The sequence below is a fragment of the Arvicola amphibius genome, chromosome 3 (genome assembly GCF_903992535.2).
Source record: "Arvicola amphibius chromosome 3, mArvAmp1.2, whole genome shotgun sequence".
Lineage (NCBI taxonomy): Eukaryota > Metazoa > Chordata > Mammalia > Rodentia > Cricetidae > Arvicola > Arvicola amphibius.
In genome coordinates, this window is record NC_052049.1 from 125,697,978 (window position 1) to 125,725,392 (window position 27,415).

Here is a 27,415-nt window from a genome sequence, read left to right on the forward strand (position 1 = left end):
TAAGGTCACTTTTCTTTATTTCCCAGAACTGTCCCTGCCCCCACTCTCAGTACAGTCTGTGGGAAATGTGAAAAGGGTCTTGCCACCTCACAGACTTCCTGACTCTGTGTGACACTGGGCCACCAAAGAATGGAAGCATCCAAGGCGGGCCACCAAAGAATGGAAGCATCCAAGGCCTGATCAGGAGCCTGCTGTGCCAGGGATCTTGAGCTATGGTGTTTCTTCTTGTTGCTTTGGTTTTGAAATAGGCTGTCACACTCACGGGCCTGGTTCACTCTGTAGCCCAAGCCAACTTCAAAGCTGTGGCAATCCTGCCTCAGCCTTCTGAGTGTTAAGATTATAGACATGAGCCACCATACCCAGCTTCAGCCATCGTGTTCCTAAAAGCATTTCCAGGCAGGAGGTCCTCAGTCATTCAGTTATTCTTCCAGTAGTAACATGATTGCCCAGCTTCGGCTTTCGGGGCCTATCCCAGGAAGAAACGGGCTGGCCTCAGGAAAGCAGGCATCTCCTGGTTGGAAGAAGGTAGGACCTGGGTCTGTAGTTCTGTTTAACTTGGAGAGGGTCGGTCCCCAGGGAGCTCTGAGAAGGTGGACGCCAGCCCCTCTTCACGAACACAGGCTCTTCATGCTGTGGCGATGTCCCTCTTCAGCAGCTCAGGCTGAACTCACTGGGTGCATGGACACCAGGACAAAAACCCCAGTTCAACTCTGCTGGATGCCCCTGGGCTGGAAGAGTACTTCTTTCACTTTTCCCACAATGGTCTCCACCTCGGCCATGGCTCCTAGACCTGGAAGCAAAGTTCATCTGTGCTTGAGAGTCATCATATGAACTAACCCTGCCTATGACTACCACTTAGATCTCCCCTGTGCACTTCACCCACACCCTAGGCCTGGGAAGCCCGAGCCCAGCTCTGTGAGCTAGATCTACCATATCTCTTCCCAGTTATCCCAGGGCAGGCCCTGCAGTCACTCCCACAACAGCGTTGTTCTACTATGACGAACTCTACCAACACTCCACACATCTGTCTCACTCCAGTCTAATGAACCTGAGAAACAAGAATTAGCACTCTGTCCATTGCCAGATGAGAGCTGAGCTCAAAAAATGGTTCTATCCAAGGTCACAAGGGCCAGAGAACCACTGAACCATAGAACCTAAAGGTGACCCCAAAGCAGGGCCCCTTCTCTATAGCTCTGGGCTGAGTATGGCAAGAAACCCACCTTGGTCTCCACACACCAGCTTCTTGCTCACACAGGGAATCTCCACATAGCCAAAGGCCTTGAGCTGGCCCACCTGCTGTGCAGTGAGAGGGTGTTCCCACATGGCGGTGTTCATGGCGGGGCAGAAGAGTAGAGGCTTGCTGAGGTCCCAGGCCCGGATGACACAGGTCTGTGAAGAAGAGGGGAATGCTCTGCCTACCACCCTTCCTCAGTACCCTGAGTCCCTACTGTCCTCCAGCCACAGTCAGCAAAACAGCTGTTGACTAGGGATGGCTGGGTGTCACACAACTACACAGATCTGTTCTTGCATCCTTAAGCGGGGAGGGGCTGTCTCTTTAGTCCACATCATCTCCCTTCAGGCTCTGGCATAGTCCTGGACACAGGAGATAGTCAGCACCCACAATGCCCCAGATACCTGCAACAGATCTGTATGCAATCTCCTTGCCCATCAGTCTAAGCCTTTACACAAGCTCACAACTGCAGGGCTGGGAAGCAATCCTAGGGGAGGCTAGCTTCACTATTCACTGGAAGGCTAGGAACCAGATTGTTCATGCTCTACTCAACAACAGCTCTACTTCTAGGTCAAATAAACCCTGAGAATGAGAACATCCAAAGCGTGGTACCTTTCCTCACCCATTATCTCAAGAACCCTTAGTGTAACCCTATAAGGAAAGTCCTGTCCCTTGTTCACAGATGAGCAAGCTGCAACTCCTTGACTGATAAACAGTTGTCCAAGGTTACATTTAGATACAAACACGATCCTGTGCAAGCACTCATTGGACTGGGCAGTCTCCCTACCTCCCAAAGCTAGACCACACCAAGGTCACACAGGGGAGAAGCTGTAAAAGGGCTTAATTAAGATCCTCCCTCCCTGTCTCTCCCCCTTCCCTCCCTCTCTCCCTCCCTATCTTCCTCCCCACACCCTCCCTATTTAACACAGAGTCTTTCCTTTGTGAACTTTGAAGTCATACAAGCTTGAAATCAAACCATGGTTGAATGTTAGATATGGGGGCATATGTTTATACTCCCAGCCCTCTGCAGGCTGAGGCAAGAGAATCTCAAGTTCAGGGACAGCCTGAAGCCTGGAATATATACCAGGACCCTATCTATCTATCTATCTATCTATCTATCTATCTATCTATCTATCTATCTGTCTGTCTGTCTTTTTTTCTTTTTAAGAAAGAGCTGCCAGGCAGTGGTGGCACACACCTTTAATCACAGCACTTGGAGGCAGAGAAAGGCAGATATCTGAGTTCCAGGCCAGTCTGGTCTGCAGAGTGAGTTCCAGGACAGCCAGGGTTACACAGAGAAACCCTTTTTTGGAGGGAGGGAAGGAGGGAAGGAGAGAAGTAGGGAAGGAGAGAGGGAGGGAGGGAGGGAGGGAGGGAGGGAGGGAGGGAGGGAGGGAGGGAGGGAAGGAGCTGAGCCTGGTGACACACTCCTTTAATCCTAGCCCTAGGGAGACAGAGGCATGTTGATCCCTCTTAGTCTGAAGCCAGCCTGGTCTATATAGCAAGTTCCAGGCCAGAAAGGCTAGAGAAACCCTGTCCCAATAAATAAATAAATAAATAAATAAATAAATAAAATAAAGCTAAAACAGAATGTGAATGCTTTTGATGGCGATGTAGTACTGGCAGTAATGTTTTGAGGCACAGTCTCGCGTCATTCAGGCTGGCCTCTGAACTGGCTATGTAACAGATGACCTTGAACTCTTTGGTCTCCTGTTCTCCTAGGTAGTAGAATTAGAGGTGGAAAAGATCCTAGCGAAAGTGTGAAAGCTTTCAAAGTTCTTAGTTGAGGGCCTAGTGCTAAGTTTGGGCTCCACAACAAAGGTACAGGCTCAGGAGGTCAGGACCACCTCCCAAAGAAATAGCTCCTGTGCTCCGACTATATCAGGCACCTCCTCCTGAAAGCTCCTGGGGAGACAGTAATTGTGACACCCCTCCTCAGAAATAAAGTCCTTTGGGGAAAGAAGGAGGGAGCAGAGAACAATGCAACATACAGACCAGAGCCTGTCCCTCAGTGCCATTACCCTCTCCTGGGACAAAAAAAAAAAAAAAAAAAAAAAAAATAGCCTCAGAATCTGGCTGCTTGCATCATCCCAGACACCAGAGTTGGTTTTCCACCAACTGCTCCCAATACGACAACCTGGCTATGAGTGGACAATTCCAGTCACACTTCCTCTTGGCTCTGTGCCACCTGCAGCTTCTGTAAACCCAGAGGAGGCCCTTGATGGTGTCAGGGTGGGGATGGGACTGGGCTGGGTTCTAAGCACTCTCAAAGTAGAGCACACTACCCACAGCAAGAACCCTGCCCTCCTCAGACAGGACTGCTTCCCCAGTGTGTGACAGGGAGCTCAGCGCTTCCTGGACAAACCACAGCCCCTCTAAAGCAACTAGCATAGGAAGGGAGAGGAGGACACTGGTTCCCACAGCCGTGGCTGGCACCGTGCTCAGTGCTTCAGCCTTGCCCCTGGGAACCTGCTCAGGCAAGGCAGAAGGCTGGATCCTAGTCAAGAGACTTGCACTGAGCCAGACTGTCAAGCCTGGGGAATCACCTCCTCTTTCTGGACCTGACAGCTTAGCAGAGGAGAGGCCAGAGCAGAGAGAGACAGCCATGCCTAGGATGAGGGCCTGGAGAGCAGGACTGCAGAATGACGTAACAGGAAGCTGCTCTCCAGCACCTTTCCAATGGAGACAGGAGGTTTGGAAAGAGGAAACAGGCTGAGTTTCCTTTCAGGATTCTAAGAAGATACCCACTGAGCAGAAGGTAGCCCCATAACCAAGGATGCTTACAGTTCAAATCGTAACACCGGACATTATCTGAAACATCTGTGTTCAGGTGAAGCTGTTTGAGGAGAATGGTTAGTTTGGAGACATGCTCCACTGTTCAGCCAATCCTGAAGAAGAGAACCTCAAAGATAGGGAGTGTAGAAGCCAGGCCTTCAGGCCATGCCTGTGATCCCGTCTCTTGGGAAGGGAAAGCAATATGATCAGGATTTCAAGGCCAGTGGGCTATGTGAGATTATATTTGTTTTATATGTGTGTGGGTATTTTGACTGCATGTATGTTTGTACATCACATTTGTGCCTGTTGACCATGAAGGCCAAAAGAAGGTCTCAGATTGTTATAGACAGTTGTAAATCACCATGTGGGTGCTGGGACTCAAACCTGGATCCTCTGGAAGAGCATCCAGTTTTCTTAACCACTGAATCATCTCTCCAGCTCAGCTACCAGCTATATTTGAAAAAAAAAAAAAAAGCTTGGCATATAATAACAATAATGCTAACAACAAAAAGCAGGGGAAACCTGCGTTTTCAGAGGGTAGGAAGAGCCCTAAGAGAGCTGGCTGGGGTTCAGCTCTGAGGCTGATGTGTTCTACCATATCAGCTGCTGCTAACCTGCCAATGAAAGCCCAGGGGTTTGGGGTACATGGCCGAGCAACTCTCTCACCTGTTTCAGTGCCTAGCTGCCCAGTCCCAGTCCTTCTGGGCAGCAAAGACCATACTGTACCAGGCTCTGCTTCTCTGTCTACCCAGACTGCTCCTGGTCACAGCATCAGTGTGGTGTTCCTCCCATCCTACATTCTTAGTCTAATGATGCTTAAGTCACCAGCAGCTTTGCGGAAGAGGAGCTGAGAGCCTCCTAATAAGCAGACAGGGACTGAGTAAACGCAAGGTTTCACACTCGATACACAAGCATTCTGCCACTGAGCTACATCTCCAGCCCTCTTTTCACTTTCTACTTAGAGAGTTGTTCTGAAGCCCACACAGGCCTTGAATTTTTCCTGCCTCAGCCTCTCAAACTGCCAGGACTACAGGCTTATGCCACCAGGCCCAGATGAGAGGACATTCATTTCATATGTGAGCTTCTAAAGCTCCTGTTGCATCTTCAATATTCCCTTCTTCACCATTTTCAACTCTAAAAACAAGCTGAGTGTAGTAATACACACCTGTAATCCCAGTATTCAGAGGCAGAGGCAAAGGACTGCCAAAAGTTTGAAACAAGCCTGCATTCTCTCTCACACACGCACACATGCATCACATGCATATGCACACTCATGCACACACACACACAAATAAATTCAAACAAAAATATTTATGAAAAATTACTTCCTACCACATACAAGCAGTATTAGTAAATGCCTACTTAATGCCCAACACCAAGCATGCTCCACAAACTGATGGGGTCTTTTAAAACTATAGTAGTCAACATGGAGTGTTCCTCCTGCCTACATGGGTGATCACAAGTCTCTCTCAGACCAAGTGTTCCCTGTGTCCTCCGTATGAGCTCCCAGAACATGGGAGGTGAAAGGTCAAGAAATGGAGGGAGGAGTTGACCATAAGACCTCAGGATGATCACGTAAAGAATGGCAGATGCTTTTTAAGGGAGCGGCTCCCAAGAAGTCTCACGGGCATAAGTCAACCTGGCAATTGCTTCTCACCTGTTTTTTCCCGTTTCTTTCCAAGTTTTCTCTGATAGATGTGAGAATTGGGTTTTAGATTTGGGGCTCAAATGACTATAGAGAAATAAGCATGTGAGATGCATGAAGAAGCAGACACTCTTATTGGAGTATACCGTGTGTTTCTAGATTCTGGGGGGGAAGGCAGAACAGATGGAAATCAATGGAGGTGCATGCGGAGGGCAGCCTGTGGTGAGGGAAGATGGGAAAGCAGGGGGGCTGACCACTGAGGGCAGGAGAGGGGTGGACAGCCCCAGACAGCACTGGCAAAGTCAGACGATCCATCGAACCCAGACCTGCAGCCTCTGTGCTAAAGGCCAAGGGCGGGAGCTGCTCAACAGACCTGCACCCAATAATAACAGATTAACTTGTACAGTGAAATCTGCTACTCAGCAAACTGGGAGCAAGGCTGGGGAGGAAAGACACTGGGAGTCACTCACAAGTAAGTTGTCACAGATGCCACTGGCCACCTTCCCCAGAGTGTTGGCATCAAGGGGAGCCACCAGCATGAGGTCAGCCCATCTTCGGAGGTCAATGTGGAGAACTGGGTCAGAGCGGCGCTTCCACATCTGCCAAAAGAAAGCAATGGTGGCCATCAACACAGTCACTCTCCGTGTGTGGGGGGGAGGGGATGATGGCCAAATAGGCCAGGTACAATAAGTAGAGAACCCCAAGGAAACCACCTAGCTCTCCCTCAAGTTTTCCACTGTCCCCTCTCACAGTCAAGCTGGCAAGCATTGGCCATGGAACCAGCAATTTGACAGAAACCAGGCCTGAGGAAACAAACGCTCCTTGTCTCTCTGAGCTTATTCCCTTTATGGTTTGGTTTTCAAGAGAACTGACATCTGGCAGGGAACTCCTGGCCTGTCTGCTTGAGGCGGATGCTTGGGTTGTCCAAGCCAGTAGGGCTCTGGGGCGATGAGAAATGAAGGGGGAGGGGAGGACGGGAGGGCAAGCCAGCCAGAAATGTTCGAGGCTGGGAATGTTTTAAAATGCCTGGCAGGGCAGCCCTATGAGGCCCACACTGCGTGCCTGGCAAATCAGCTGGTGCCCACCCCTCTGCAGGAGGGCAGAGGCATGGCCAGCGGCCGTGGGAAGTGAAGCACTCTGGATAGCCTTGACGCTGAGAGCCACATGGACAAGGGTGGGAACAGAGCTCCTCTGTGGTTTCATCAGCCCAGATAAGTACAAGGACACTCAACCCCAGGCACTGTGCCAAAGTTGAGCTCTGCCTGAGGAAGGCGGGACTATGGGCCTCCCGCAGGCCAGAAACTAGACAGATGTTTTCCTCATTGCCTCTACCCAGATGGCCCTGACCACTGACTTGAGCCCAGACTGTGCTCCAGCAGCCAGGACCACAGGCTGGAAGGAAGATAGCTCTGTCCCACTGGAAGAAAAGCAATGGGCCCAGCACTGACCTCCCATTCATCAGCATCACTGTAGAGGGTGACTGGAACATCCTGGGGGCTATAGAAATGTTTGGCTCTCTCAGTGGTTACCACTGTGACTTCCAGCTGTCACCAAGAAAGTAGAGGGAAGGGAGAAGAGAAAGAAAAAAGTTACTAGAGTCACAGGCATAGAGGCCACATGAGGGCGAGTGCAGGCAGATGCTCTCCTTAGCCTGGTGGTGAACAAGACTTCCCCTTAGCAACGAACTTCATGTTTACACAGCTACTTCCGCTGTCACTCAAAGGTCAGGCCCTGCCAGGTGTACACATTTCACTTCCCTATTTAAGGGGCTGCTGAGAAATGAGTCACCAACTGCCTCGAGTATATAAAGCTGCAGAAACTGCCACTCAGGCAGTAGAGGCCAGAGGCAGTGGGAGGCAGATGATGGGAGAACACTCAAGCCTACAACAGCTTGCTTGCTACAGGCCAAGGCATTGGCAGCTGGCGTGTGCATGCTATGTCAGCATCCATGCTCCAGTGAGAGAGCACAGCCTCCTCACCTACTTCAGGAACAAGGCCTGGTGTGGGAAAAGGCCTCAGGTTACAGAGGTTCTGGGAAAATAAAGTCTGTGCCCTCACATGGGGGAGAATGGGCGTGTCTTCACCTTGTCAATTACTAAGAATGCACTGATACAAACAAAGAGGATGGTTCACTGGGTGAGGAAGGGAGTAGGAAGTCACACCTTAGGAGAAACCAGAGTCAGGAAAGGATGTTCATCCAGGAAGACGGCTAGGACAGGGTGACAGAAAGCATCACTGACAACCAGGGCTCTGTGCAAAGGCCACAGTGCCTGACCAGAGTTGGCCATGACGCCTGGACGGGGTTATAAGCAGTTTCACCCAATGTATAAAGGGAAGATTTCACACAGGAAACTCAGTTTCCTGCCTGCCATAGAAATACTGAAAGCTCCGACGCCGCTGGATCCACATTCCTGCTTGATAAGAACTCGGTGACGTCAGCTCAAGGCTGCCTCTGCACACAATCTAGTCGCCACTCCTTCCCATTAGGACGTTTCTCCCATTGCACAGAGCAGGGGGCACCATGCTGTGTACAACTCTTGAGAACAAAGCTGGAGTCAAAAGCTGACATCTCGGAGGGAAAACTGAGCAGCTGCAGGGCTAGGGTTCCAAGAATTACTAACCTGTCCATTCTGTCTCTTTTCTCCTACCAATCATCCCTAGGCCCACAAAAAACCTCAGGGATATCTTCAGATACCCTTTAAAGCAAATCATCACTGAGAGTCGAAGGCCTCTCTAAGACACCCAGGAACAGGCTTGCCAGTTCTAAACAATGGCAAATAAGCAGGGCTGCTCTGTCTCTCCACAGAAACCAGCCATGGAGCACAGTCCGGACCCACCAAGGCAGGGAGAGCAAGGGGGAGACGGAGCTAAGGGTCTTCAGGACAAGGACACAAGATAATGAGAAGGTCAAGTATGGGCTTAATTAGTCACACAGGAGAAGAAGATAACGAACTCAATCATTCATAACTTCTCAACTAGGAGAAGAAAATGCAGTCTACATAATAAAGGACAGAAAAGGAAAAGCAGCAAAGAGAAGACATAATAGGTACTAAATAAAACAACAGAAATGGCCACCTGTGGGGACACACATCTGCAATCTCAGCACTTAAAAGGCAAAGGCAAGAGGATTCTGAGTTCAAGGTCAGCCTGGGCTATGTTGTAGTGAGACTCTATGAAGGGCTGGGATGTAGCTCAGTTGGTAGAGGGCTTGTCTAACTGGCACCAAGTCCTAAGTTTGATCCCCACATGGCAGGCATGGTAGCACACATCTATAATCCTCCACTCAGGAGGTGGAGACAGAAGATCAGAAATTCAAGGCACTTTGGGCAATAATGATATAGAGTTCAAGGCCGTCCCAGGATACACGAGGCTGTATCTAGTTAAAAAAGGTGGTGGGGGGGGTGGTGGTGAGGATTAGGGCATAAGCTCAGTAGTAGAGGCCCTGGGTTCAATTTCCAACACTGGAAAAATACAGATGCCAAAATTAATTCTAAATGTGATAAACATAAATATATAATAGCCTACACTTCTGATCAAAATACACATTTTCTGGGCTGGCAGGATTGCTCAGCCAGTAGAGGACTTGCCACTAAACCTAGAGTTCAATCCCTGGAATCTGACGTAGGAAAAGAGAACTGACTCCCTCAAGCTGCCCCCTGATCACCATATACGTGCAGTGCATGCACACACACAAGACAAATAAACAAAAATGTAAAAATAAATCACATTCGTATTCACACTGGTGCAGTGGTACATGCCCATAACCCCAGCTTTTCAGAAGACCAAGGCAGAGGCTAAGAAGCCCCCTTGGGAACCTAGTCTCAAAGCAGGACGGAAAAGGGCTAGCAGTGAAGCTCAGTGGCAGGGTTTGCCTAGCATGTGTGAGCCCTTTGTTTGATAGCCAATACTGCAAATAAAATAATAATAAAATAAGCTTTCAGCCAAGTAAAGTAAATTAAACTCTCAAGAACAGAGGAGGGAAATGACAGCCGTTAAGACTTGTCAACACACTTATGGAAAATTAAAGTGGAAGGAAACATTAGCAGATGAGATTAGAAGACCAAATACCAAGAGCCCACAACAGCATGAAAACAAGCCCACCAGAGGAGAGGAGGGGGACAGCTTGGGGACCAGAGGAGCAGAGTACCTTGGAGGACAGACAAGAGGCAGAGCTGAATGCAGGGCTGTTCCACCCCCTACAGGGCAGTTAAAGACTCCCAGCTTCCATCCTAACCCAGCAACCAGACATTAACAGCCAGGTGAGCTGTCAAACAGAGGCCGCAGAGCCCTGGGCTAGAAGTGCATCCACAGAGTGCTCAGACACTGGAAGGCTCGAACTGAGCCCTCACACTGTGTCTACAGGCAGTAGACCTGGGAGGGCTTTTCTGGAAAACCCAAGTGACCCTGGGACTACTAGGGGGTTTCGGGGAAGGAAATTTTGAGGTATTAAATTCTGAGGACCCCCGACAGAATCATTCACTCCCAGCTGAGTGCTGGCAATGGAGAGAAGTTTCCACCCAGATTTTCACAGCCAAATAGGTGCAGCCATTTGAAGAAAACCCTCCAGGTCAGAGAACAAGATTAAACAACTGAACAGAAAACAAAAACTCACAGACAATGCGGGGAGAAAGCTAGAGCTGAGAGAGGCACCCAAGAAACAAGAACATAGTGCTATTTTCTTTTCTGTTTATGTGTATGTTTTGCCTGTATGTATATCCATGTCATGTGCATGCAGTGCCTTCAAATGCTAGAAGAGAGCGTCAGACTGGAATTACAGACAGCTGTGAGCCACCATGTGGGTGAATTGAAACCAGGTCCTCTGCAAGAGCAGACAATATCTTAACTGATGAGCCATCGGCGCTATTGTTTTAAAGAACTATTCAGGGAACAGAAAGAACTCTAGCAAATTTAAATTATAGTGAAATATAACTTCAGTGCAGCCGAGCATGGCAGCTCACACCTTTAACGTCGGCACTTGGGTAGCAGAGGCAATATGATCTCTGAGAGACCAAGGCCAGTCTGATCTATGTAACAAATTCCTGTCCAGTTTACATAGTGAGACTGTCTCAGGAGTCAAGAAGTAAATTTTACAATTTTTTTAATTCAATGCAAAGTTAGAAATGGTGGTATATACTTGAGCAAAAATATAAAACTATGAAAACAATCAGAAGGCCAATCCAGGGGGGGCTAAATCTGACCAATAAATTCCACAAAGAAATAACAGAAGAAAACTAAACAGATAAAAAGCCTGTTTAGTTAAGCTAGGTGTGGCAGCAATGCCCAGAACCTCAGCACTTGAAAAGCTGAGGCGGAGCAAGAGTTTGAGGCTAGCTTGTGGCACAGTGAGACACTTTCTCAAAAAGGGGGGAGGAGGGGAGAAGGAAGGAAGGAAATGGAGGAGCAGACGCAGGAGGAAAAAAGAAAATGAATGTACTCAGAAATCTGAGGCAGGAGGATCATGAGTTCCTGAGATACAGAAAGATCCTGTCTCAAAAACAAATGCACAAAAACAAACCAAGCCCCAGGTGGCTCCTCTTGCAGCCACGATTCCCACGAAGATTCCCACAAATGGATACAGGGTTTGCAATAAGAAGAAACTCACAAAGTCCTCATCCATGCTACTAGTAAGGCCATATCCAGGCTTGTAATCCCTCAGCGTTTTCTGTAAATTTCCACACCTACCACAATTGGCTCACTGCTTGCTTGCTTGGACTATGGCAGCTCCAAAAATCTTAATCCTGCTGCTCCTCATGGCTACTCTCAGCCTGTACCACCATCAGTAGCCCCCAAAGACACTGATAAGGACAAGAGACCTTCCTTAAGGCCCACACGCTTGGGGAAGGAAAGGAGGGAAGAGAGTCAAGAATGTATCCTTCTTTTTATGTGTGACACAAGGTTGACCCAGGCTGGCCTTGAACTCCCTATGTAGCCAAAGATGAACTTGAACTTCTAATCCTCCTGCATGCTGGGATTATAAAGTTGTGAAATCGCACACATCTTCTATGGTTCTTAGGATCGACAAAGGCCTTTGAGCAGGTACATACCCAACATGAATGGCTTGTCTCACTGGTTAAACAGCCTGACACCATCTCCAGGTGGCTGAGGAAGATAGCCATTACAGAGCTCATGTAGGGCTAGGAAATACAGCCAGTGACAGAGAGCTTACCTGGCATGTGTGAGGTCCTAGATTCTAATCCTAGGTCAAAACAAAACAAAAAAACCATAAACACCTAAACCCGAAAATACTGTCTCAAATCTCAAATCTAAGATACAACTAAAGGGCTGAAGGGAGGGTTTGCTGCTCTAGCAGAGCACCTGGGTTTGGCTCCCAGCACACACTTGGCAGCACACAACTATCACAACTATCTATAAATTCAGTTTCACAGGATCCAATGTCTTCTGGCCTCTGCAGGTACAGGTACACACTAAGACATGAATAAAATCGATACTGTCATTCCTTTTCCCGGGTGAGGACTAAAGAACTCCACTCTTTCTTTCCTTTCTCTCTCTCTCTCTCTCTCTCTCTCTCTCTCTCTCTCTCTCTCTCTCTCTCTCTTTCTTTTCTGTGAGACAGTGTCTCACTGTGTGGTCCTGGCTGGCCTGGAGCTCAGGCACATACCACCTGTCTTAAGACAAGGTTTCATGCAGCCCAGACTAGCCTCAAACTTACACAATGTGGTAAGGGGCTTTTAGCTTTCAGCTCTAAGAGCTTCCCACCTATCCTCAACACTGCGTTTGTCTTTCTCTACTCTAGGAAAGCTGCTTCTTGAAGCTCTAAGGACTCTACTACAATACCCACGCCTCTTGCCAGCTCTAAGGAAAACTACGTAGGGCTAGCTCAGACACATTCCCAAATTGGTACTGTCCTTGTTCAGAGGGTTCTCTGGCTCTTCACTTCCTTTCCTCTCTACATGCCATAAAGTGTCTCAGAGTCATTATGGTGCCTCCCCACATACCCGCCACCTCCTGAGGATCTCCACCCAGGCATCCTTTAGGCCTCCTACCCAAAGCAACAACTTTGCTTGAGATCTTTCCTCAAGATTTTGCACTACGTCTTAGCCAGTGCATTCTGGCTACACTCCCAGGGTATACAGCCACACTGCTAGGGAGCCTCCTGGGACAATGCATTCACCTAAGGAGTAATGTGAAGAACGTATGACAGGAAGGTCCTTCCTTATGCCCTTCCCCAAGCCTAGTGCTACTGGGCAAGCCCAGGCTGGTTCTAAAGGGATGGCACTTGATCTGGCTCATCAATCCTGTGGTTTTGTTATTTCATCTTCATTCACTTAGCCAAACGGTCCTGAGAGCAAAGGCTGGATCAGTACTCTAGCACACACACACACACACACACACACACACCAGAGAGAGAGAAAGAGAAAGGGAGAGGGAGAGAGGGGGTTAGGGAGAGAAGGAGGAAAGGAGATAAGAGAGATAATTTATTCATTCATTCATTCATTCATTCATTCATTCACATCACGCAATAAACGCCAAGGAGTTCTGGCAGAGCAGAAAATGCCGAGGAAAGAGGCCCCCAGTGCTTTCTCTGAAGAGTTTGTGAGTCCTAGAGGAACAGAGCTGGGCATTAAGGTCTTTTCCTCCACACTGCATAACCCCTGAGAGGCAGCTCTGTGCTTGGTCCCCTAGAGATCGCTCTTAAGATTAGGTTTTGTATTGAGTATTTTTAACCTGTACTTCTTTGTGTGATGTGACTGAAGTCTGCCCAGACGCGATTGCATAAGCTGTCTACATTTTGTCTAGCATTTATAGAGATTCCTTCCTGAAACCAGTTCACAAGTCTGGTTCCTTTTCTCTGCTGATTCTGGAATCTGGGGATCCTAGAGAATTGGGGGCCATGGGTAACAGAAACCAAGTTTGCAGTAATACCTGACCTCTGCTTCAGACCCCTGGTCTAGTCCAGGTTATGACAGCAATCAAAGAAATCTGTGTAGAAACACTTCACAGTCACAGTGTGAGAGAGATCCCATGGTCAGAGTCTCCACCTCTATCCCTGTTCTCTACTAGAAGCCAGTAACATGACCATCCCTAGTTATGACAACCAAATCTGTCTCTGGACATTGTTCAATGTTCCCTAGAGACACAACTGCTCTAGCAGAGGAGAGCCACGAACCTACATTACCCAATAAGAACTCACAGCAAGAATGAAAATGCCTTACCAGTCCTGTCTAGTGATTGGTGGCCACTGAGTACTTGAGATCTCTGTGCAGGCAGAGATGAGTGGGTATTTCTAGCTACGTGTGATGATGTCCCCATGGGAACCAAGGACTTTAATGAGGAAATGCCTGCTGTAGGGGCTACTTTTCTGCCGCTGTGGTAAAACCACTATGACCAAGGCAACTTAGAGGAGGAAGGGTTTATTTGGGCTTATGTTTTCAGAGGAATAAGAGTCCATCACGATTACTGTGGGGAAGAGTAGCAGCAGGCAGGCAGGCAGGCAACGAATAGCAAACTGAGAGCTCACATCTTAAGTCACAAGCAGGCAGCAGAGGGAGCAGAGAAGGATGTGAATCTTTGAATTCTTAAAGCCCATCTCCAGTGACACACTTCCTCCAGCAAGACTTCTTACACTGTTTGAACAGCCCCACCAACAGATACTCTAATGCCTGAGGATATGGGAACAGCTCACTCGAATAACATCTGTCATGTACTTACCCTGGGATGAAGACAACACATCAGAATTTTAGGACTGGGCCTCTTGGTTGGCACATGCAGTGTATTGACCCGGTATGTTCTAAATCTATGCCTATGGTCTGGTGGTCAGACAAGCTGGCACTACCCCAGGGATAAGAGTGGCAGATATACTCAAGGAAAAAAAACTCTTGATGTCCAGAGCAGTAGTTGGCACACAGGAGACAGGGTTATGGAGGAGAAGAGGTGGCCCTCATGAACAAAGCATGCTCTTCTCTCACAAGGAGAGAAGACTCAGCAAGTATTTACCGAGTTTACTATACATAGGCCACGGTGGCCAAAGCCCTCAGTGCAGCTTAGCTGAGCAAGGAGGTGCAGCATTTGTAATTCTGACAGGCAGAGGCTAGTTCACAACTTCCTGAGTTCAAGTAGAGAAAACTCATGGTTGAGATCTGAGCTCTTGATTTCCATGACAGGAATCAGGAAACTAGTCTTGTTCTGGCACCTTACTCAATAAGAAGTCTTGGGCAGGGTAAGTTCCTCTCTGACATGGTTTCTGAGGGGGTCTTCCAGCCCACTGGGACAACCCAGTCCTTTGATGGCCCTTTTCTTTTACCCAGGAAGCTCTGAGGCAAACAGTCTCTTGCTTGCCTGTTTCACAGTTGTATCTGCCAGCCCCACAACACCAATCCTGTTGTGTCCTTCCCCAAGACAGGAAAACTGCTAAAGATCAAACCACAATCTGTATGGGTTTTCCCTATCTAAGAAGGGTCTTAGAATGCAGGACACCCTGCCTAAGCCCAGAGATGGATGCCACCCATGCCCATGGAGTTGGCTCCCTAGAACTGTGGGTGAGAAGCCTGCAAGTAGAGAAAGTAGGGGCCAGCCAAGCTAGCTGAGGCACAAATACAGGTCTCAGAGTTTCCATACCAAGACCACAGGTGTCTGCCACCTGGAAATTAACTAGAAAGAAGGAAGAACCCAAGCCAAGCCTAGTTTCTCCTACTCACCTCTCCTTGACGAACACTAAAAATAAGCAGAGCTTCACGGCACAGTCCTGCAATTCAAGCCATCAATGCCATTCTGAGCTACATAGCAAGAATCTGCCTCAATAAATACATAGATATATAAATAAATATAAGCATAGGGCCAATGGGCCAAGGCTGATTACTTGAGTTTAATTCCTAGGACCGTCATTATAAAAGTAAAGAATCAACTCCTGCGAGTTGTCAACAGACTTGCACACAGACACCATGGCACATGCACACTAGCACATATATGCGTGCGCACACACACAAATAAATATAAGATTTTTCAAAAAATTTAAAGGAAGAAGAACAAAAAGAATATTCCATAATATACCCCACCTACCTCAAACTTCACTGTCTTAAAGAATACAAGTATATACACAGGTTAGTAAACAAAAGTTTAACTGAATGATACAAAATGAAGTCCATCTCCCTCTATGAGTATCTCCAAAGGGAAACCTGCAGGTAGCCTTAGATATCAAACATTTAGAGGCACCATATTACATTTATTCATAGTCAACAAATGTTTTCTAGAATGGGCTGGGAACTCTGAACGTTGTCCCAACTGACAAGGCAGCCACAGGCATTGCACAGGTCGGTGTATCCAATTATGAAAATAATACATGAAATATCATAGATCTCGATTCAAATTCCCGTCACTTAAAAACTTATTTTATTTATTAGGGGTGGGTGTACGCCTTGGTATATATGTGTGGTCAGAGGACTTTTTGGAGTTGATTCTTCCCTTCCATCTTTATGTGAGGGCTGAACTCAAGGGTACCATCTTGTGTTGTTGGTCCATCTCACCTGGCTTGTCACTTTTTAAATTTTTTTTTTTAAGCAGGGTTTTTTTTGTGTAGCCCTGACTGTCCTGGAACTTATTCTGTATGCCTGGCTGGCCTCGAACTTGGAGATTTCACCACCTGCCTCTGTCTCCTGAGTGCTAGGTATGTGCCACCACCACCCAGCTAAATATTTTATTTTTAAAGTTTTAATTGTTGGAGCTGGAGAGATGGCTCAGTGGCTGCTCTTCCAGAGGCCCTAGGTTCAATTCCCAGCAACAACATGGTGGCTCACAGCCATCTATAATGGGATCTGATGCCCTCTTCTGACCAGCAGGCATACATGCAGATGGAGCATTCATATACATAAAATAAATAAACCGTTTTTTTAAGTTTTAATTGGTGTGTGTGTCTGTGTGTGTGTGTGTGTGAGAGAGAGAGAGAGAGGGAGAGAGAGAGAGAGAGAGAGAGAGAGAGAGAGAGAGAGAGAGAGAGAGAGAATGGGGATTCACAGAGGTCTGATCTGATCACAAGGAAACAAACTCAGTATATACTCCTTTTTTTTTTTTTTTTTTTTTTCGAGACAGGGTTTCTCTGTGGCTTTGGAGCCTGTCCTGGAACTAGCTCTTGTAGACCAAGCTGGCCTCGAACTCACAGAGATCCATCTGCCTCTGCCTCCCAAGTGCTGGGATTAAAGGCGTGCGCCATAGTATACACTCTTAACCACCGAGCCATTGCTAGTCCCAAAGATGTGAGGAGAAAGACCACGGAACCAAACCATCATGACAAAATTAAAGCAACTACTATTGAAACAAGCTTTTTTATTTATGTACATGGGCATCCTCCCTCTAAGGCAGGGTTTAAGATGTCAGAATTAGATGCGAGGAAGACAAGGCTTTTGTAGCTCAGGGGTAGGGGGTTTCCAATGGGGGATTTGGTGGGCAAAACAGGTGGGGTCACAGGAGCAGAACATCATAACATGTTAGTCCTAACGACCTGAAACAAAGGTATGGTTGCAGGTGGCTCTAATAACAGGTAGTCATAATAAGGTAGTCATAACAACCCTTTTGGAACAAAGGTAGGGTTGCAAGATAACTGCTTATTAACTTTTTGAGACAAAGGCATGATTTCTGTTCCTGGAACAGGCTGTACATAGAACCATTTAAGGTTACAGGTGGGCCACAGCCCAGTCCTGGTCTGCTTCTCCCATCTTTGGGATGCCCCACACTAGTAGGAAGGGATCACTTCATTGCTCCCATCCACTTGAGTCACCCACTGAGAGGCTGCACCGTGAGTACACCAGCCTCTGTACTGCTGGGCTCAGGGTCTGTTTTCAATTCATCAACAATGCTATAACAAGCATCCCTGTACTTCAGTGAACTTTTGCAACCACAGGATTTAATTCTAGGAGTGAAATAAAGGCTGTGAACATTTAAATTATTCTGTATTTTGACAAACTAATTGGAAAAGCAGAATCTACTTCATACGGCCCTCCTTCCTCATCTTCAGCCCCGGGTGTCCTGATGGAAATGCTAGAAACTTACCTTTCTGTAAACCCAAGGGCTACCAGTTCCCTCCCTCTGTCCTCAGTCCTGCTGCCACCTGCCCTGAAAAGTAACTCTGATGCTGTCTTCTCTTCCCGGTTCAGGCCACACTTGCCCACAAGGTGTAAATACTGAGTTGACAACCTGGATGAAAATGCTGTCCACATATATAACAATTACAGAGTCACAAAACATTCTCCTACATGGCCTTTGGGTCCTAGTCTCTTCAGCTTTTGTGTCTAGAATCTTCCAATACCAGAGTTAAAAAGACCCCCGGGACAGACCACCTGCAAGCCTGCCTTCTCTCCACTGCATGGATAAAATGAAGAAGGCTAATAAAGAAGACAAAGACAGCAGTAAACCAGCTCAGAGTCCCAGGGTGAGGAAACCTCTATGCCTCTTCCCTCGTATTCTTCCTTTTGAGACCTCAGGGTCTTACATAGGTCAGACTGGCCTCAAACTGGATATGTAGCTGAGGAGGATCATGAACTTCCGGTCTTCCTGCCTCTGTGCCAGGGTTACAGGCTTGCACCACCACTCTTGGTTTATGTGGTGCTGGAGATCGCAATCCCAGAACTCTCTGCATGCTAAGCATCCACCTGAGCTACCATTTCTAGACCTTATTTTATTTTATTTTATTTTAGTTTTGAGGCAGGGTCTCCTGCAGTTGAGGACAATTCCTGTTCCTCCTGCCTCCACCTCTCAAGTGTGTGCTACCAGGTCTGACTCAGCCTCTCCTCCCACTCCCTGCTGTCGTATCCTGGCCTCACAAAAAGGCGCCTGGGCTTTGTTGGTGACTCTTCTCAATTGCTTATGCAAGTCCACCACTTATGCCTGCTTATTCCACTTGCCAAAGGCCCTCACATCTCTCTGACCTGCTGTGGGGTGACGGCACAGCCTCCAGGCCAGCGGCTCTCCCAGGACATCTGCGTATGCCTGCATGCCAGGGATGTATGCAGAATGTCCCAGCCACCTGCAACCCATATACTCAGATGCTTACTGTCTATTCACAAGCTGGTTGTCCTCAAGAGAACCGGGGACAGCAGTCTTCACATGAGTGATCAACCCAGCAAAGAGCGGAGGGGGCTGCTCCAGGGGACCTGGACTCCGCTGTAAAGGGGCACTGGGAAGCTCAGTACCCCAGGGAAGAAACTGGACGAAGGAGTGCTGGGAAGGGAGGGAAGTGGCCACCACACAAACTAGGGTCTACCCCTGGTTACCAATACCTCACAAAACCCCACAGGCAAAGTTACTTTAGCCAGCTGCCAATCTTCAGGATGAGGACATAGGGACCCTCACATACAAAAAGGGGCTGTAGTTTCAAGGGCTTTTTCCATGCTGGTGTCTCAACAACCACAATACCTCAAGCCATTTGATGGCCCAAAGGCTGTGACAGCGCAGAGGAGGGGTGCCAGACAGGAAGTACACACTGTTAAGTGCTTCCACGTGCCAAGCCCTGAGCCAAGTTGCTGTCACTGTGTCGTCTGCCTATCCCCTCCACACCTGGGGGATGGGCAGGAGGACTCATTCCTACTTGGAACAATAAAGGCAGGCTCCTCGGAGTCAAGTAAGTGACGGGGAGGCCTCCACAGTTCGGTGCCCTCTGGCTGCCTCAGTTGGGCTACAACCCCAGCCAGAGAAAGAGCGGGCCAAGGCCTGCTCCAGACAGAGCTTGTCCTCCCTCCCAAGGGCCCAGGCTAAAAAAGCCTGGGGTGGGTGGAGCCACCACTCAGCAGGCAGCCCTTTCCTCACACCCCCACACTGCGTGGGCTGGGAGGAAGTGGTGGAGTTGCCATTCCCTTGTGCTCTGAGGCTGCCCATCTGTTTCCTGGGATAGGACTCCCTACCCCCATCCTCCTACCCGGAAACTCACTTGCTCTAGGGCTATGGGAAAAGGAACTATTCTGAGTCCCTCTCTCCCCAGGGGGTGGTGACAGCATCAGAACCCCTTCCCAGGCCTCCTGCCCTCCAGGCTCTTGCTAATCAGCTCCTACCAAAAGCTCTGGGCTCATGAGGCAGAGGGTAGCCATGAGATTCTCCCTATTCCTGACTGTGGCATGGTTGGCATCTTCTTCACTTATTTCAGCCTGGGGGAGGGAGGGACTTAGAGAGAGGAGGTGACATTCTGGGTAGAAGTTAGTAGAAAGTAAAGAAACAAGCCTTTCCAGTCCCCCCCCCACCCGCAAGGCCCCACAACTGTCATCTGTGTGAGAGGAGCACCCTCTGCTGGACATGCAAGACACAGCCACTAGGTGGCCCCACCTCAGGGCCTACGCAGATACAAGGAAAATGAATCTCTCCATGTCTTAACAATGTCTGCCCCCCAACAAAACTAGTGTTGGATGAACACAAGCAGTGCCCAGAGAAGCCTTTGGTCCTATGTCAAATGAGTTTAAAGGAGAATAAAAGCCACCAGGTTGGGACCGACAGAAGCTGTGTGAGTGAGGGCTTGTAGGCTTGGTGACAAGAAGGGCAGTTACAGGCAGGGGCCAAGCCAAAGCAATGGGCATTAGGTGGAACACAGGAACAGCAGGAGGCTACATGAACCACAGGGGATTCTGGCAGAGTGTTCCATCCACCTGCTTCAGCTGACAGTATTTCAGTCTTTGAATCTCCGCTCCTGAATATTAATATATAAAACTAGTCAAAGTGGAGGTGGCCTGGCCAAGAACGGAGGGAGAAAAATCTCCAGCTCTATCACACTATCTCTGAGCACCGGAGGGAATGAGGTTCAAAACAAGAAGTTCGGGCAATGAACGGCCCCTGAGGCTTTCTGCATTTGACGGACAAGCAGCGCATCTAACATAATGGAGAGCAAAGCCCAGGAGTTCAGGGAGGAATGAAAATGAGAGCAACACAGACCAGGAAGTGGGAAGCACACTTGAACACATGGGCACAGGAGACCACTTCCTAAATAGAACCCCAGCAGCACAGACACTGAGAGAAACAATAAATGGAACCTTTAAAGCAAAGGACATAGTCAATAAGACAAAATGGCAGCCTACAGAATGGAAAAACCTTCACCAATCCCACATCAGACAGAGGGCTGATCTCTAAAATATACAAAGAACTAAAGAAACTGATCATCAAAAGAACAAATAATCCAATTTTAAAAAAAAGGGTACAGACCTAAACAGAGAACTCTCAATAGAGGAATCTAAAATGGCTGAAAGACACGTAAGGAAATGCTCAACAGCCTTAGCCATCAGAGAAATGCAAATCAAAGCAACTCTGAGATTCCACCTTACACCTGTAAGAATGGCCAAGATCAAAAATTCTGATGACAACTTATGCTGGAGAGGTTGTGGGGTAAAGGGAACACTTCTGCACTGCTGGTGGGAGTGCAAACTGGTACAGCCACTTTGGAAATCAGTGCGGCGATTTCTCAGAAAATTAGGAAACAACCGACCTCAAGACCCAGCAATACCACTTCTGGGTATATATCCAAAGGATGCTCAATCATACCACAAGGACATGTGCTCAACTATGTTCATAACAGCAGACTTTATCATAGCCAGAACCTGGAAACAACCTAAAAGCCCCTCAACGGAAGACTGGATAAGAAAAATGTGATCCATTTACACAATGAAGCACTACACAGCGGAAAAAAAAATAATGACATCTTGAAATTTGAGGGCAAATGGATGTATCTAAAAACATCATATTGAGTGAGGTGACCCTGACCTAGAAAGACAAATATCATATGTAATCACTCATAAGTGGCTTTTAGACATAAAGCAAAGAAAAACCAGCCTATAGTCCATAACCCCAGAGAAACTAGACAATAATGAGGACCCTAAGAGATCTAATGATCTAATCTACATGGAAAGTAGACAAAGACAAGATCTCCTGAGTAAATTGGGAGCATGGGGATCATGGGAGAGGGTAAAAGGAGAGGAGAGAGGAAGGAAGTGGAGAAAAATATATATCTAATAAAAAAAAAACAATTTAAAAAAGAAAAAGAAAATGGGATCAGGGAGCAGGGTGTGCCGAAACTCTCTGCCCTTCTCCAGAGCACTTTCCTACCACAGGACTTCATGACTCCTCAGGGTCAGTGTACGGGATGCGAACTCTCCATTCACGGTGCCCTGTCGCTGTCTTCTCATGCTTTGCCCCCGCTCTCCCATTTAATCTACCTTCTGCTTACCTTGTAGATGCCCATCTCCTGTGTGTCCCGCCCCCAGCACACCCCAGGGCTAGGAAAAGAACATCCCTTTTACTGCAGCAGTGCGTTGGCTCAGGAGCACTGACTCCCTGGTGCCAGAAGCCACTACACCTGCCTTGAGAAGATACTCACCCCAGGAATGTCCAAAAGCTTTGACACCAGGAGAGGCAGCTTCAGGGCAGCAACACTTCCTGTGACCCCCACAAGAACATGGAACTTTCTCTCCATTGAGGGTATGGCAGCTGGGCATGGGGCCCTTGGTTCCATGTGGCATCTGGTGGCTTTCTGGAAGCCTAGAAAGCCCAGGTTTAGAATCTAAAACAGAATAAAGGGCATCCTTTCCGTTCACACAGTCATACAACAAGCAGCTTGTACTATGCCCTAGACCATCTCCCAGCTTCTGGGAGAGAAGTGTGTGATGATCAAGTCAGGCCTCCTCTCCATACAATGCTGTATGCGCTACACCTGTGCCATGGCTGCCCAGTGACTGTGCCAGAGATTATGTCACATAAAGATGCCATTCAGGCTGATTCCTGAAGGACATGCATTTTCTCAGACAGAAAGAAATTACTTCAGAAGGAATAACCCTGCCAAGTGAAGAGGTCTGACGGAGAACGGAGGGTCTGGGAAAGAAGGGTCAGGTTAAGAGAGAAGCTGAGGAGTCATGAGGGGGTTAGGAAGGGCCAGACAGGCAGCATGATCAGATCTGTGGAGAATGTCAAGGGTGGTGAGAACCTGGCGCTTTGCTATGAGAAAGATGGCACTGGAGCTGGCAGTGTGTGGAGGGAACCGTGGCTAGTGGTGGAGAGTGGGGAGTTACTACAGTGGGCCTGGAGGCTGCTGAAGGGGATGGAAAGAAAGGATGAGGTCCAAAGATGCTGGTGAGTGGAACCATCGGCAAGAAGGGTGCTTCTGCAGCCAAGAGACTTGTTCTGGAATCCTGTCCCGTATTTGTGGACCAGGCTGAGCGACAACCTGCAGATTGATTTCTACGAGCCAAACACAAAGCCGCAGACCACTCTGCGGGAGCAGCTGGCTGGGCTTCTCCTCTGGCAGGTGCATGTCATGCTGGGCTGCTGCACACACTGAAGCCTCTGATCTGGCGGCTGGCCCAGCACACCTCACTCCGTCAGCCACCGCCACTGAGGGCTGACTCTGGGCAGAGACTCTGGGGACGAGCTCGAGCTGGCGCGTTTCTAGAGTGAACCTATCCAATGATTTCTCACTCGATTTATACATCAGTTTCTTTCGACTCTCCCCTACCAACAATTTCCCTAAATATGAGCAAATGAATCACCAACCACCACTCCCCTCACTTTTAGTCTTCAGTATCTGCTGAATAAATTACATACAGAACCTGCCCTGTGAAGCAGTATTCTTGGGTACTGCCCAAGGTTGCACTCCTGACCCAGTGTATGGCCTTGGATCAGTACAGTCCCCTCCTCAAAACTGTTTATATGAAAGACATAGGGCTAGGGACAGCTGATTTCTGAAGCGTTCTCCAGTACAACCTGAGTCAATGCAAAAGACAGAGATAAGTGGCTCTTCTTATGAGACAGAAAACCCTAGAAAATGTTCTCCAAAAGGTCAAGATCGGCATGGGAGGAGAACCTAGTAGCTCCAGCTCCCTCCATGCCTGGATACCCATAGGCGCCTCTCTCTTTGGCATTTGCCTATAACATTCAGGTATATACCCATAAGAGCTGAGCTACTCTTCTCAAAGGGATTAAGCATAGACTGGTTCCCTGGGTACAATACCCACCCCTAAAGTTCAATCTGCCAGCACTTTTTAAAGATTGGCATTATTTACATATTTACTGTTTATGTGTGTTTTATGTGTTACCATCAGGTATTCTGACTGCATGTATGTCTGTGCATCAGTTGTGTACAGTGCCCACAGAGGCCAGAAGAGCATGTTAGATTCCCTGGAACAGATGGTTATGAGTTGCCATGTGGGTCTAGGGAATGGAACCCAGGTCCTCTGCAAGAGAAGTATATGATCTCTTAATCATCAAGCTGTTGTAGAATATTATTTTAAGGTGTGTTACTTTTGTTTATGCTCTGGAACATGTTTAATGATGCAAAGATTTGTTTGATTAAATAAAATTCACCTGTGGTCAGGAGGCTACATCAGCAACTAGCTGACAGGAAGTTGTAGGGAGGAGCCAGGTGGAGAAGGGTTAATAAGGAAGTATTAGGAGGTGTGAGGAGAGAACTTGGGAGACAAGAGGAAGTGAGCTGCTTGCTATTCAGCCTCTGAGGAGCAGGATCCCACCTCAACCCTTGAATCTTGAGTCCTTTTGAGGGACAGAGGTTTAGAGAAGTCCCTGCTGTAGCTTTGAAAGAGTCTGAGGGAACAGCTTCCTCAGGCTAAGAGGACAACACAACACGGAGACCTCCGCCCCCACTCCCTGCAGACAGCACTTTGAATCTTTTCTGTAATCTGGAACCTCGACCAAGACCAGGCTTGTTAGAAAAATGAGTCCACCAAAAAGTCTGTGCACACTGTTGACAACTGACAAAGTCCACGGGACCCACTAGCCAGCTCTCCAGAACACATCAAAGCGGGTGAGAGACACTTTGGGTTTTTGTTGTTGCTAATTATTTTTAATTTTATGGACATATGTGACTAAGTACACTTGAGTGGAGATGCTTGCGGAGGCCAGGGGCCTCCAATCACCTTGGATTTGGGGCAGTTCTGAGCTGCCTGGCATGGGTGTGCACACAGGTGACAGGAATGAACTCGGGTCCTCTACAGGAGCAGCCCAGTTCCATGAGAAGCACGTTCTTGATTCTCCAGCAAAACTTACCTGTCAGTCCTCAAACCCTGACCCCGTCCTACTTCAGCCAAATGGCGCAAGAACAGGAAGAGCCCTACAAAAACAGAAGCACAATTTCCTCTCTGCAGTCTGTGAATCTCAAAAGGATAAAACGCCCAAGGGTCATGTTCCATAAAGCTGTCAACTAAACGAGAGGCCGGACTCTGCCCTGCTCATCCAACTATTCCGCACAGCAGGCACTGTGGCCCAAGATACACTGCCTGATCTGCTAGCCAAGCTTTGCTCAGGACCAAAGCCATTCTTATGGAGGTACGGGGGAGGCGGAGGAGGAGAAAGACTGATTTATAATTGAAGAATAGAAACTAGATTATTTAACCAATATTTGGAAGTGAGGTCAAATATGTTCAAACTGAGGGTCCCAAGGGGGAGTGACAGTTGGCAAGGGTTTGCTAAAATCAAATTCTAAGCCAATTAAATCTCTTCCTCCACCCAGAATCTATTAAAGACTTTTTAAATTTTTATTCATCGACAGTCGAGGTAACTGTAGGCAGCACCTCACTTCCCTATCTCCTGCCACTCATAGGAACTGTGAGCAGCAGAGAAGAGAGGACAAGCAGGCAGCAAGTCACTACTAACGGGCTGAACTCAGGGACCAGGGCGGTCAGCCATGCAGGAGAGCCACAGCCAGAAGCCTGCACTTTCTCTACCCTTCAGAAAGAGGGAAAAATCCTTCGCTTACATAATAAATGTAACCCCCAAAACACAGTAACACGAGAAACTCTTTTCTACACTTTAAAATGGGTCCTTTTGTATGTCCTCCTAGCTGGTTGGTGATGTACCTTCTGAGGCTTCGGAGCACAAGTTTTCCAGCACAAGTCCTTTGGCTCTGGAGGGCAGTGAGGATAACTAACCCTCCGTCCTAAACACGGAGTTCACTGGTTTGAACAGACAAGTCAGTGCATGTCTGTGTTCCCTGACCTATGTATCATGCTTGTTCAGACATATCCAGGAGCTGAGCACTCTAATTCTCTCCCACCACCACTTACCCTCCAGAGAAAAAACTCAAAAGACAAGCTTGTTTTGTCATACGGTTCAATGTTCTGCTTAAACCTCTAGAGTCAAACTTGAGTTACTCTTGGCTATCCTTGAATTTAGGGTAAATTTTTCTTTCCACCCTTCATAGGCTAAGGTAGAGATTCAGGGAGACGCCTCTATGACCAATGTGCTGGCTACAGCTTATTGCTAGACCAGTTTTTATTTTAAGCGGCATATGCATAAAACACTTTTTTATATTTTTATTTGACCTGTATTATAGCCACAGAACATGGCACGAACTTACACTTACTCTTATGCATATTCAACAAAAAGCAGGGTTTGATGGCACACGACTTTGATCCTGGCACTTGTGGAGAAGCGGACAGATTTCCATGAGTTCAAAATCAGTGTGCTCTACATAGTGCATTCTGGGCTACACACACACACACACACACACACACGAGAGGGGGGGAAAACCTCTGTGTGACATGTAAGTCTCCTCTCATTTAGTCAAGCTCAAAGTTTAAAGTTTCATGGATATCTGCCAGTAACAAAATGAGCAAAAATGTAGCCAAGAAAATGTCACCACCCTACACCAAAACCCGTACCTCCCGGCACCTAAACCCATTTTACGACAGTAGGAAGTGCAAGGAATGCTCGTTCAGTCAAAAGGCTTGGCATTCTAATGGACTTCCCTCAAACCAGAAGTAGGCGTGTTTGGCTCTAAAGCTCCTGCAGTTCCATCTGGGCACCTCCTAAGGACACACCACCAGCTCCCAAGCACCCACCACTTTCTGAAGCTGGGAATCTCTCCTGCCCATTTTCTAGTTCTGGCTTCCAATATTCCAGTGGTCAGTGATCAGGAATATTTTTTCGGACAAAAACTGCCCTCTAATTTTTAAATGCCACTTGGCACATTTAGGGATTAAGCAGCTAAACACTCTCGGGGTTTTCTTTTGTCTAGTTTATTGACTTAAAATACAGTTTGAGGCAAGTTGGCTCAGTAATGTAGCTTGCAGCCAAGCCTGAGACCCTGGATATAAATGACGGGACTTAAATGGTGGAACTGAGTTTCGCAAGTTGTCCTATGACCACAAGCACGCCATGATAGCAACCCTCCTTCAAAATAAATGTCATTTTTTTAAAAGCTTGCACTTAGGGACGCTCTTAGATCTCTTTGGAGGCAGCTTATGCTGCAGTTTTTCAAAGGCAAGCGTCAAGTGTGGATGTTCTGTCTGTGCCGCCTTTAAACTGATCAACTCTGGTCAAGGATTGAGCATAATGTCAGCGGGCACAGGTGCAGCTGCTAACCCCCAACTTGAGCTCACACCCGTGGCCCCACATCACACACATAATACGAAGACCCTCACTCAGACCCATAGTCAGAGGGGAGTCTCCCACCACTACACCAACGCGGGACCCAGGGAGATAGCTTTCCAGCCCCTTCCATGGCTCACCGGCTCCAGCTTCTCCCAAGTATCGCGGTATCTAGGCGCCCTTACCCTCCGTCTCTAAATGGCACGCGAGAAAGCTACGTGATCGCATGGCCTTCTGGGAGTTGTAGTCTAGTCCTCTGCCTTCTGGGAGTTGTAGTCACTGGAGCTCCCGGTACTTTGTACATTCCCTAGAGCTCGCTCCAGGACACCGACATAACTGTGCGATTGGCCAACAACCCCGCATACCTGTTCAGCACTTAATACTATTTACCACACTTGTTCTGAAAGGCAGCTATGCATTTAAGACAAACAGGAATACAGAAAATTAGAGGCTAAAAATGAGGAAGC

General features: G+C 47.9%; 1 protein-coding gene across 7 annotated transcripts; it reads right to left on the minus strand.

Moving 5' to 3' along the window:
- Ppcdc (phosphopantothenoylcysteine decarboxylase) lies at nucleotides 1-27,172 on the minus strand. Of its 7 annotated transcripts, none has more exons than XM_038322945.1 (7): nucleotides 27,089-27,171; nucleotides 24,627-24,690; nucleotides 21,949-22,131; nucleotides 7,100-7,195; nucleotides 6,122-6,250; nucleotides 1,221-1,389; nucleotides 1-790 (listed from the first exon to the last, which is right to left on the minus strand). In XM_038322945.1, exons 3-7 carry the CDS (start codon nucleotides 22,081-22,083, stop codon nucleotides 705-707), a joined length of 615 nt encoding a protein of 204 aa, XP_038178873.1. In that variant the 5' UTR covers nucleotides 22,084-22,131; nucleotides 24,627-24,690; nucleotides 27,089-27,171; the 3' UTR covers nucleotides 1-704. The 7 variants fall into 7 exon arrangements, with proteins under 7 accessions (XP_038178873.1, XP_038178877.1, XP_038178875.1 ...); XM_038322949.1 differs by having other exon boundaries at nucleotides 1-807; XM_038322947.1 differs by having other exon boundaries at nucleotides 21,949-22,109; nucleotides 27,089-27,162.
- Between the last annotated feature and the right edge of the window lie 243 nt (nucleotides 27,173-27,415).